The 12,112-nt window shown below is 46.7% G+C and overlaps 1 protein-coding gene across 4 annotated transcripts in view; it reads left to right on the top strand.

Moving 5' to 3' along the window:
- Positions 1 to 514: 514 nt before the first annotated feature.
- Positions 515 to 12,112, top strand: part of ACSL6 (acyl-CoA synthetase long chain family member 6) — a 113,678-nt gene continuing 102,080 nt past the window's right edge. For 2 of the 4 annotated variants that reach the window (XM_030572197.1, XM_030572199.1), the window contains exon 1: positions 516 to 620. In XM_030572197.1, the coding sequence (XP_030428057.1) occupies positions 548 to 620 (73 nt within the window). In that variant the 5' untranslated portion in view covers positions 516 to 547. Of the gene's footprint in view, positions 621 to 12,112 lie in introns of all 4 variants that reach the window. The other 2 variants (XM_030572205.1, XM_030572202.1) reach the window with 2 other exon arrangements.

Here is a 12,112-nt window from a genome sequence, read left to right as displayed (position 1 = left end):
CTTGCATAGTCCTTCACTGTATGTGAAGACCTGAACATTTCCAGAGGCGCTGAGTGCCTGCAGCTCCCATTGACTTCAGGTGGAGTTGAAGCGCTCAGCATCTCTGACAATTGGGGCCTCTGGGAGCATTCCAGTGTGTTGCTGCTGCAGGGCACATATTTGAGCAATTTCTTTGGACACAGGTTAAGATATTAGAAACCACCAAGTAAAGTTTCTCCCCTTCCCATCCCTTCTTTCCCCTCCCAGTCCCCCTTACTGCCTGGGCTGCTGGATTTCCAGGAGGGGGAGGGGAATTGCTCCTGTGCAGATCAGTGAGCCCTACCCAAGTGGGATGCATTGCCCCCTTTAAGAAGAAGCTAGAGGTCCCCGAGGAAGGGGGATTGCTAAAAATATCATCCTATTCTGTGGGAGTAATTGACAAGCATGCTGCGCCTTGGAGCAAGCGGAGTGGTCGAGTCCCAGCTGCTGCTACTGCAGTGAATGTGCTGCAGTCCCCCACACCCCCCCCTTTCACATACACCCTCCACTCAGTCTCTTCAGGCTTCCCATGCTGCAGCCGGATCCAGCAGGCATGCTCACCTTCCTCCTAGTGTCTGGTGGCTCCATCTGGCTGTTTATGGGTAAGTGTTTCTCTAGCTCTCGCCATTCCTCCTTGATGTTGCCTTTTCAATCCCTTTCTTGGTATTTACTACTATTCCCTCCCCCCGTTCTGTATTATTTTTCATCCTTTCCTTTTTAATATAATCAGAATTAGGCTGCATGAATGTTACATCAGCAGAGGGGATGCTGCTCCGGTCCAGCAAGAGAGAAATGACAGCTCAGGACCTTTACAAATTAGGCCCTTTATGAAATGACCTCTATGCATTTGTCTTTACTCCGTTTCGACTACTCAGCACATTCATTTCTTCTCTCTACCCTTCCCCCTCCCACAGCAGTACAGTAAGGTTATTTCAGATATCTTTAGCAAAAAAAGAGGCAGAGAGAAACATGCAGTTAAAAGCTGCGATGGTTTAATCCATAGATGGATACACATAATCTGAAAACTGCAGTGAAATATTAATGCAGCTTGATAAAATAATTATAGCTGTGTGCTCAATTGAAAAGATTACATAATTCCTCTCCTCTGATCTCACTGACTTATTCAGCTAGGTCCATCCTATGTAATATTGTTCAGATAGGGCTTTTTCTCATTATGTGTGTATGTGTAATGGGGGTGTGTACATATCTATATAGGTACATATCTAGAGAGAATATATGCCATATTGCTTTGTTTGAATGAGCGATGACTTAAAGAGTGTCTGATTAAGCCGGAAGAATTACTGCATTCGTGTAGTAGGTGTTCTTCTCTTTGGAACTTAAAGGCTCAGTTTTAAATGGTTGTAATCTGCTGCATAGATTCAATATTGAGTACTTCAAATGTGGGGGTGGGGATGGGGGGAAGCAGATTTTTCAAAGGAAGGGTAACTTCTAATATTTGTGCTTTATTTTTCTTACTAATAATATACTTTTCTCTAGACAAGTACAAGTCATCCATTAGGAAGAAATGCAGAGAGGGAATGGTTTTATAATGTAGCCTCTCTCTGCAGCATTGGGTTAGATGTTCGAGCAAAAGGCACCAGAAATGGCACAGCGTGCAGTAGTTATTAGTGCTCATATTTACTCTGCTTCTGTGGTTTCATTTTAGGAAAGGGAATATTTTAATGCTGAAACAAGTGAGTGCCTAGTATCACTAGCCTAAATTTAGCTCTCATATACATATTGGCTACTGCCAACTGAATTAGTGAGCCTGCATCTGCTTATACCAGGGCCCTTAACCCGCTCCCATTGAAGTCAATGGCAAAACTGGCCCAGTGCTGAATTTGGTCCAGTGGAAATTGCATTTGTGTGTCCGAAGGCAGAATATGTCACAGTGGCTTCAGGTAAATATATAAGGTAAATATATGCTAGGGCTGCCCTTGTTTCATAGGCCCAAAGACTGCCCTGAGTTACTCTCCTGAATTCACTGGCATAGAACAGAATTTGGCCTTGTCATAAACAGATAGCTAAGGGTTAACATCTCTTTCACCTGGAAAGAAGTAATCTGAAACACCTGACCAGAGGACCAATCAGGAAACCAGACTTTTTTAGGTCTGGGTGGAGGGAAGGTTGTGTGTGACTCCTTTGTTTTTGGGTCTTCTGTCTGTCTCTCTCTCGGCTATGAGAGGATTTCTGTTTCCTGCTTTCTAATCTTCTGTTTCCAAGTTGTAAGTACCAATATAGTAAGGCAGTAAGGTTTCTATTGTTTTCTTTTGTATTTACCTGGGTATAGTTGCTGGAATGTTTTGAATTGTATTCTTTTTGAATAAGGCTGTTTATTCATATTTCTTTTAAGCAAATGACCCTGTATTTGTCACCTTGATACAGAGAGACCATTTTTATGTATTTTTCTTTCTTTTTACATAAAGCTTTCCTTTTTAAGACCTGTTGGAGTTTTTCTTTAGTGGGGAACTGCAGGGAATTGAGTCTGTGCTCACCAGGGAATTGGTGGGAGGAAGAAGTCAGGGGGAAATCTGTTTGTGTTAGATTTACTAGCCTGACTTTGCATTCCCTTTGGGTAAGGAGAGAAGAGAGATTAGCTCTCGGTACTTCTGTTTTCCAAGGCTGGAAACGGGGAGGGTGGAATCCCTCTGTTTAGATTCACGGAGTTTGCTTCTGTGTATCTCTCCAGGAACACCTGGAGGGGGGAAGGGAAAAGGTTTATTTCCCTTTGTTGTGAGACTCAAGGGATTTGGGTCTTGGGGTCCCCAGGGAAGGTTTGGGGGGACCAGAGTGCCCCAAAACACTCTAATTTTTTGGGTGGTGGCAGCTTTAGCAGGTCCAAGCTGGTAACTAAGCTTGGAGGTTTTCATGCTAACCCCCATATTTTGGACGCTAAGGTCCAAATCTGGGACTAGGTTATGATAGGCCTGTGCAGTGAAAGCACATGCTATGCAAGCATCTCCACCCTGTTCTCTGCATCATCTCTTGTATTGATCAGAAACTGGGGGTTGTGCTCCACTAGTTTGAGTATTTATTTTGCTCAGTGCAGGCTCGTATCCAAATGCATTTCACTTGTGAGCCGTTCGATTTGAGCCTGTGTCCATGGAGGCAAAAGGCTGCTGCCTGAACTCACTATGCCTTGTAATTCCCTGCCCATTTTACTTTACCATGTGTAGGTTGATTTTTATCCAACATTTTGACCTCAAATGAATATGTTGCCTTTGAAAGGATGAGGTAGTTTTGTTGCCCCTTCGCTGATACCGCTACGGAGAAGTAGCAGAAGTGGAGATTCATAGGAATCACAAATAAGCTCATTTGTTGAAAATGTATGTAACTACAGAGGGAAAAATAGGTATGAGTGTCTAAACTGCATCACCCATAGTGGCTTAGCACAGCACAGCTGCACCGTTGCTTGCCATTCTGTAATTCATATACTCATTTTTGTGCGTGGATCCACCCTCTAAGACACCACTTTCAGAAGAAGGCAGGATTAGCAGCTATGCTGATTTACGTAAAATGCTGCCTATTCCCATCCATTGCAGCCCAAAGCAAATGCTCAAATTTATTTCACTTAAGACTTCCAATCCAATAAGAATTGTCACCAGTTGGTTAGGACTAATCTGCTGAGCTACGTAGGCTTTTTGATCCATAATGTTAAATTTCTAAGAACAATTGTACGAATGAAGCAAAGTTAAAGCTATTTTAAATACTGGCAAAAGTGATCCAAGAAAAAAAAGCGATGTTATTTTACAATGCAATGTTAAGTTACAAATGGTTTCCTATAATTAGTACAAGCTTTCCATTGTCTTAATGGCTATTCTAGCCATAGTACTCCCACTGTAAGAGAAGTGTTGTAAATAGATACTTGACAATTCCCCATATCACTCCAGAATAAACCATGTGCTCACTTTAACAACAGGACAGTGGTTAGGGCTGTCCTGTCAGACAGCATCTTATTCTCACATTCAGGTGTAGTGGGGCTTCTGTACACAAGGTATATGATTCTGATAAAACTATGCTTACCCACACCCCTTTTAAGTGGTCTCTGTTTATCCATGTTATTCCTGGCAGATGTTTCCATGTTTCAGACGTGGTCTCAAGAACTCAGCAGCTAAGGACATTCAGTTACCTTCCCCTTTAGCATATACTGCTATAACTTCCCTCCTTAAAGTATGATGTCTCACACACCTTTCTATAATAGCCCATCAAAGAAAGAGGTGTGCACATAAAATCAAACTAACAGGAAGAAACACCTGTGCTGCTTGTGACCACATGGAGATCTGGTATCCAATGTTTATGTGTTGGGACCCCGCACCTATGCTGGTGTCTATGCTGGTGGATTGCATTGACAAGATCTTAATACAAGTGGCTCTCTACCAAAGAGATCAACAAAAGCTGCTGTGCCTGTACCTCTATTCAGTGCCAGCAAGATCTTCCTGAGCTTCTACCAAGCATAACTATCAACTCCTGTCCTGAGAGTCCTCTCCCATAGGCAGGGCAGCATCTCTGATTTGTTTTTGTGTTTAAAAGGCTCTTTTAAGGTGAATAACTCTGAGTTCTAGTATATTTTTTTTAAAGAAAAATTAAGTCAGAATGAGTTTAATAAAAAAGACTATCACAGATACGTGTGTACATATGGGGGAGCATAAAGATTACACGGCCTATATTGTGCCTGTTTCAGCCCATTGTGTTGATGTCATTTACGGTTGGGCAGCAAGAAAGTGCTCAGTGTTGTACAAGACAGAAATTAAGGGCAGTACCTAACTCGGAGGAGTTCAATGTCAGAAAGACAGATGCAAAAATCCAGACATTCTGACAGACTCTAAGGAAATGTTGACTTTTCCGTAACAGCAAAATCCTAAGTCATATTTGGGTAATGAAAGCCTTTGCTTAATGTGGGTTAGTGTCCAGGGGCATAAATCTAGAGTCATTCCACGCCTAGAAGAAGTCACAAAGATGAGAGGGGAAGAAGGAAACCAAAGGGATTGCAAGCCTGGCATCAAAGATAGAGAGAAGAAGGGCAAGGGGCTCATAAGAATTAAGATGGTTTTGTAGGCCAAGGTGGGTTATGTAGGGCCTTGGAAGCGAGGATAAAGAATTGACATGGTCAAGATGCTGATTTTATCATTTGTGTTTTGAATGGTACCGTGAGATTTGAGGAGACTAGATAGTTTAGTTTGGAAAAGAGAAGACTGAGAGGGGACCTGATATCAGTTTTCAGGTATCTAAAAGGGTGTCATCAGGAGGAGGGAGAAAACTTGTTCACCTTAGCCTCCAATGATAGAACAAGAAGCAATGGGCTTAAACTGCAGCAAGGGAGATTTAGGTTGGACATTAGGAAAAAGTTCCTAACTGTCAGGGTAGTTAAACACTAGAATAGATTGCCTAGGGAAGTTGTGGAATCTCCATCGCTGGAGATATTTAAGAGTAGGTTAGATAAATGTCTATTAGGGATGGTCTAGACAGTATTTGGTCCTGCCATGAGGGCAGGGGACTGGACTCGATGACCTCTCGAGGTCCCTTCCAGTCCTAGAGTCTATGAGTCTATGAGTCTATAGGAGGAAAATAAATCAATGAGAATAGCCAGAGCTTGGACATATGTTTTAGTTGTTGGGTTGGTGGGATAGGGGCTGCCCTGCCAGAATACCACGGGAGTGATGGTTAATCAATCACCATATCTGGGCCACAACTTCCTCCAAAAAAATGGTACCACATGTACTCTCTCTATACCGGCCCAGCTTTGTGAGCCATTGGAGAATGGGGATAAGTCCATGTCTCTACCCCCTTTGAAGAATTTAGCATTACAGTATTATATTTTCTGCTCCTTGGGAGTCACTGAGCACAAGGACTGGGATTATGGCTAGCCCCTGTGCAGGGGCACAAGATAGATGGAATTTTTCCTGTGGCTTGTCCCTCTCTCCCAAAGCCAGCCACAAGATGTCCTAAAATATTTTTCAGTTCTTATCTGCAAAGGAATCAGAAGGTTGATGCTGCAATTAAGCTCTGTAGCACAGTTTGGAAATCGCCCAGCTTACCAGAATAGAGTAGCTTGTGGGGATGAGCCATGATGACTCCTTAAAGCTTAGTCCCCTGGTTAAGAAATATTTTTGGATATACCTTTGGGACTGAAGTTTAGTGGCCGCCTGAGGTCGTTCAGATTAAGTGATGAAATGTTACCTTGTATGATCACTTCTGTTAGCAATTTTTTTTAACTTATGTGGCTTTTTAAAGAAAACTCTTGGCATTTGAGGTAGATGTGGTTCCTCAACAGGCTGCCTAGCTGACTGCTGTGGAGCTTGGGCCTTCAGTTTCCTGGAGATAGATTCACAAAGAGACTTGGGCATTCCCATGGTCAGCGTTGCAACACCTAACTCTAGGCACCTACCACACCACTGGCATTCACAAAGCCTGAGCTAGGGGAAGTTGAGGGGAGAGAGGCCCGAAGAATGGGATTCACAAAAGCCAGTATGCAAGGTTGCTCCCCACCTAAGATAGCCAATGGTAGATGCCCAGAAGAGGAGTGTATCCTAAGTCCTACCCCTGCGCCCCTGTGAGGGAGTTTGACATCTAAATCCAAGATGGAGGGTGGTGCCTGCCTCTGCTTAGGATTCTCAGCTGTGAAATCCTCTCCTAGAGTTAGGCACCTAAGGCATTTCTTGCAACAATCCAATGGAGTGGGGGGAGGGCCTCCCTTATCACTTTTAGCCCCAGTGCTAGGGTACTCACCTGGCTTATGGGAGAGTGGATGATAGGGGATATGAACAGATCTCTGCCATTTCACAGGTGAGTGTCCAAACTGCAGAGCTAATGGTGGAACACCTTCAACAGACGAGACTGAGGGAGCCCCACATCAGAATAACCCTTAGCCCTGTTCAAATCCCTTCTCCCTCTCAAGCAGAGCAGGCACTTGAACTGGGGATCTCCCACATCCCAGGTGAGTACCCTAGCCATTGGGCTAAAAGTTGCAAGGGAGGTCATCCCCCTCTCCCGCATTGGTATTTTGTGTGGATATAGGCATACTCTGAGCTTCCCTACTGGATCAGGCCCTGCTGGTGAGTTAGGCAAAGGAACACCTATCGTCCCCCGTTTTGTGACTCACACTGTGGCTTAGGCATTCCAGACAGCTAGAGTGAGGCAGCAGTGCTTATGCCCAGAGGCTAACATTTAGTCACATAGGGAACTTTTGCTGCAAAAACTTAGGTGCCAAGTGAGGATGGGCACCTACAGCATTCAGTAGCATCTGAGTGGGGCTTTTGTGAATACCAGAGGTGTCTAAATCAGAGACTTCACCTACTGAAGTGGTGATTTGTGAATCTACTCCTTGGATCCTCAACAGCCTGCAGGGTGATCAGTGATTTCTGCATGCAGGGTAGTGTATCTGCTTTTGGTCTAGGAGTGGAAGAATTGCTCATCCATGAGCCTTTTTTTGCTGGCACTCTTCACTTTGGAACTAGCTTCACGTGAGCCATCTCCCCCACACTGAACTACCCTGTGTGCAGAAATCTACTCTTTACTCTCCGAAAACATCTTCCATCCCATCCACCCTGCATGGAACTCCCTGCAGTTTCTGGAGCCGGGTGGAGAAAGGGAATTCCATCTGGCAGAGGATTCTGATATTTCACAATTTGGTGGTGTTCTGATTCAGCATAAACCTCCCCCTCCCAATTTCAAAATTCTCCATGAAAGGGAGTGGAGCCTTGTTCTGGGGCAGCAGCTTTCCCTGGATCTAGGGAAGCCTGCGTGGTGGGATGCTGAGGAGCTGGAGTCTGAAAGCCTGTGCCACTGAGGAACAATGAGCCTGAGAACCAGGGCTCCCAGGACTTCCAAGCTCTTGGCTCCCTATCATCCTACAAAACAGACTGCTGCTGGAAATGCGGAGCCACGCTGTCTCACCTGTTTTGGGACTGTCCCAAGAGACAATCCTTTTGGCTTGAATTAGGCAGGAGGATTAATATGATAATGGATACCTACTTAAAAAGTACTTCCCAGAACTGTGTTTCGGGATCTATCCCATCATTTGGGAAACTCATGGGAAGCTTGATCCTCTAGAGCAGAGCTTGTAGCCAAACGACTCATATTGCTTAGATGGAATAGCAGACTGGCTCCAGAGACAGAAGCTTTGCTCAGCTTGACTGACCTAGAGAACAGGTGAGACAGGGTGGGTGAGGTAATGCATTTATGGGACCAACTTCTGTGAGTGAGAGAGACAAGCTTTCAAGCTAACTAAGAGCTCTTCTTCAGGTCTTGAAAACAGACTTAGAGAGCAAGTAACATTTCTCAAAAGAGAGACCTCAAAACAAATATGAAAAGATTCGGTGTAACTTTTTAGAAACCTTTGATTAACTCGATCCCACTCCTTTACCTTTTGTTCTTTTTACTATTCTTTCTTTATTTGGGGGAGGCGTGGATATTTAAAAATAATAAGATTATGATTATGAGGAATACAAAACAACCCCCCTTAATGCTCTTTGCCTGTACTCCAATATTCTCTCCTATCAGGTTTATGCCACAAATCCTCTCTTGGCACTGCAGGGCAAACAGTAATGACAATCAGGGCCGGATTTGTGAACCCAATGCCAAACATACTAGTGGGCCTCCATAGGGCTTTGGAGCATGGCGTGGGGGAGCGAGGGGGCAGCCAGAGACAATGGGGCATGGTATGGCCCACCTCCGCCCAGCCCAGTGCGAGGGCAATGTTTACAAACTGGCAGTCGCCAGACACACACTGGCCCACTGGGCCCTGTGCGGCCAGCATGCCCCTTCCCCTCGAGGTTGGGACCATGCCACACCACACAGCTCCCCGCCCAACATCCCCTGACTCCCTATGCCAGCGCCCCCAGACCTGCTATGCCCAGCGCCCCTCCTGACTCCCACCACAAATGCACAGTGCCCTGCACACCACTACCCCTGCCTAGCACTCCCCACACAACTGCCAAGAACCCCACACAGGACAATCCACTTTCTAGTGCCCCAACACACACAGATCTCCCCTACTACTCATGACCCAGTGCCCTTCCCCACAGCCCCACCACCACAGCTACACAGCGCTCCACATAGACACCCCACTGCCCAGCACCACAATACACACAGACCTTGCCCAGTGCCCTCCAGCAGACCCCCTACTGCCTAGCATCCCCAAACACACAAACCTTTCCCACTGCCCAGCACCCCCACCCTCTCACAGCCCAGCATCCCCCACAGACCCTCCTAGAGACCCACATCTCCACACCCTGTCCCCTGGCCACACTCATCAGTAGGGCTGAGTTTGTCATGGAGGTCACAGGAGTCACGGATTCCAGGCAGCCCCTGGGCCAGCCACACTCACCGCTGCTGGGGCAGTCTCGGGCCACAGCATCCCCCTCCCACAGCAGCAGCAGGAGTTTGGGTGGGGGTGGGGCCTGGGGGTTGGGGCATGGGAGGGGATGAAAGCTCTGGGCAGCGCTTACCTTGGGGGGCTCCCTCCCTCAGCTCATAGGCAGAGGCTGCATGTGGCCTCCACCGGCAGGTACCACCCCTGCAGATCACAGTGACCACGGTTCTCGGCCAATGGGAGCTGCAGAGCTAGTGCTCCAGGCGGATGCAGCACACGGAGCCATCTGGCCGTGCCTCCACCAGGACCAGAGGGTGGGACACAAATTGCCATTTCTGGGGAGCCATGCGGAGCTGGGTTAGGGTAGGGAGCCTGCCAGTCCTGCCAACATCTGCTCCGAGCACCAGTGGTGGTCCTAAGCCACGCGCCACCCCTGGCCCCCCCCCGAGCACTCACAATGCCCCCTGGGCCACTCACCCCCAAGATTCATTTGGGGTATATAGTACAAGTCATGGACAGGTCACAGGCCATGACTTTTTGTTTACTGTCCGTGACCTGTCCATGACTTTTACTAAAAATACCTGTCACTGAAACGTAGCCTTACTCATCAGCCCTGCTGAGCCAGCGCAGAGCAGGGATCCTCCAGCCCAGCACAGTGCTAGGGAACAGGACAGCTGAAGTCTGGGAGCAGAGAGCGGCCCCATCTCCCGGAGCCCCACCCAGCCCTACCCTATTGATGCTGGTGCGTGCGGTGGAGGAGGAGTTTCCTTGCAGAGGCTGGTGGGAGGAGGGACAGCCAGTAGAGTGACCAGACAGCAAATGTGAAAAATCGAGACGAGGGTGGGAGCTAGTAGGAGCCTATATAAGAAAAAGACCTCAAAATCGGAACTGTCCCTATAAAATCGGGACACCTGGTCACCCTAAGTGGCAGGGAGAGGTGGGTCCTTCCCCCAGGGATCCTGAAGCAGACGTTCAGGTCACTGGCCTGGAACGGCAGTGGCTGAGGGCTCCACTCTGCCCTGGCACTGACAGGCAGCCAGCTGGCCGCCAGCGTAGAGGAGTGAGCGGGAGCTGGTGAGCGGAGCCAGGGGGCAGAGAGAAGCCCTACAGAGAAGAGTGAGTGGTGGAGGTAGAGGGGGGATGGAGAGGAGCCAGTGGCTTGGGGCGCAGCCCAACTGGAGTGGGCCAGGCTGGGGCCCTTTTTGAGTGTGGGCCTGGTGCCATGGCACCGCTGTAAACCCGCTACTGATGACTGTTGCACTTGTATCACGTAAAGTAGCCAAGTTGACTGTAGAATGGATACCAGATAGGGGCAGAGGGGTTGGGTAAAGCTGCTCCATTTTCTTTATAGAGTCATCATTCACAGTAAAACCACATTTCAGACGTTGATGTGTGAGCAAGCAGTTTACAGCATCTTCACATGAAATGGTTATGTCAGACAATTCATCAGAAAAACCTCATTTAGTTGGGAAACAAAACACACATAAACATTCTCTTAGAATTTTTCTGTTACAGGTGATGCATGAAGATCACATGAGGTCATAGATTTTAAGGCCACACGGGACAATAGGTCATCTAGTCTGACCTTCTGTGTCTCACAGGCAATTAAATTTCACCCAATCAGCCCTGTATCAAGTCCAATAATGTATGTTTCATGAACTCATACCTCCAGAAAGGCTTCCAGGCTAGATCTGAAGATACCAAGAGAAAGAGAACCCAACGCTTGGTAGTTTGTTCCAATGCCGAATCACCATCACTGTTTTAAAAAAATAATTGCCTAATTTTGAATTTGAATTTGTGGGGTTGGAGCTTCTTGCTATTTGTTCTAGTTATTCCTGGATTAGCCTCCTAAAGCACTTAGGCGCTTTAGAAAAACTGACCCATACTGAACAGAAATGTAATAAACCTAGGTTGCTCATGGACCATCTATATGTATTGAAATTATTGGGTAACTGAGTAACGAGTGCATTTGGGTTAATTAGATGGTTCTTCATGGAAAAACTGGAAAGCAGAAAAAAGAGTTAATATCACTGTATGCCTAACTTGCTTCAGATTATTTAGCCGCCTCTGTATGTAAGCCATCGTTCTGAATGAATTCTCTCCAGCCATCTATTGACCTGGGGGAAGAGACCGCATAAGCAGACAGTATTTGCATAAACAACCTAATCTGCCTACAGTAATCAATTGGCATATCTGCTTTACCAAGGTGACCAATTTTGGCTGCTTTAGGTTAAAATTTTCTTAAGTTGCGGATGCCGGGGTAACAGAATGTAGTTACCCTTACTGCATGACTAAACTGTACTTCCTAGGACCTAACTGAAGGAGGAGTAGTAAAGTAAATCCAAGCGAAGGTCAGAGGGGATGGGATAGGTGTTTTAAGGCTCCTAGATGCTATTTGACTCTTCCCCTCCAGTATTTAAAGATAGGGCTGGTTAGATTCAGTTAAGAGTCTTTGTCTTTTCTGAGTGATTACTAGGGCTGAAAGCACTGATAGACGGGTCAAGGGGGCTGAATCTTAGGTGTGCTGGTGAAAGCCACTGTAAAGGAGGCAGCAGCAGTAGTGAGGTTCTCTGCTATCCACTGAAATCACTAAGAATTGGGCTAGGTGGTGGAACCTCAGAACACGGCATCGTAGCTAGAAGCAGCATGGTGAGAGATGTAGCAGCAGCATCAAAGGTGCCCCTCCCTTCCCAGCAAATCCTAGCGGTGTGGTTACAAATAGTTGGGCTGTAGGTCTGGACCAGGCCAAGGTACAACAGAGGGGATAGCAGCGGGCAGCAGTGA

The sequence above is a fragment of the Gopherus evgoodei genome, chromosome 8 (assembly GCF_007399415.2).
Source record: "Gopherus evgoodei ecotype Sinaloan lineage chromosome 8, rGopEvg1_v1.p, whole genome shotgun sequence".
Classification (NCBI taxonomy): domain Eukaryota; kingdom Metazoa; phylum Chordata; order Testudines; family Testudinidae; genus Gopherus; species Gopherus evgoodei.
This window is presented reverse-complemented; position numbering and strand designations above follow the sequence as displayed.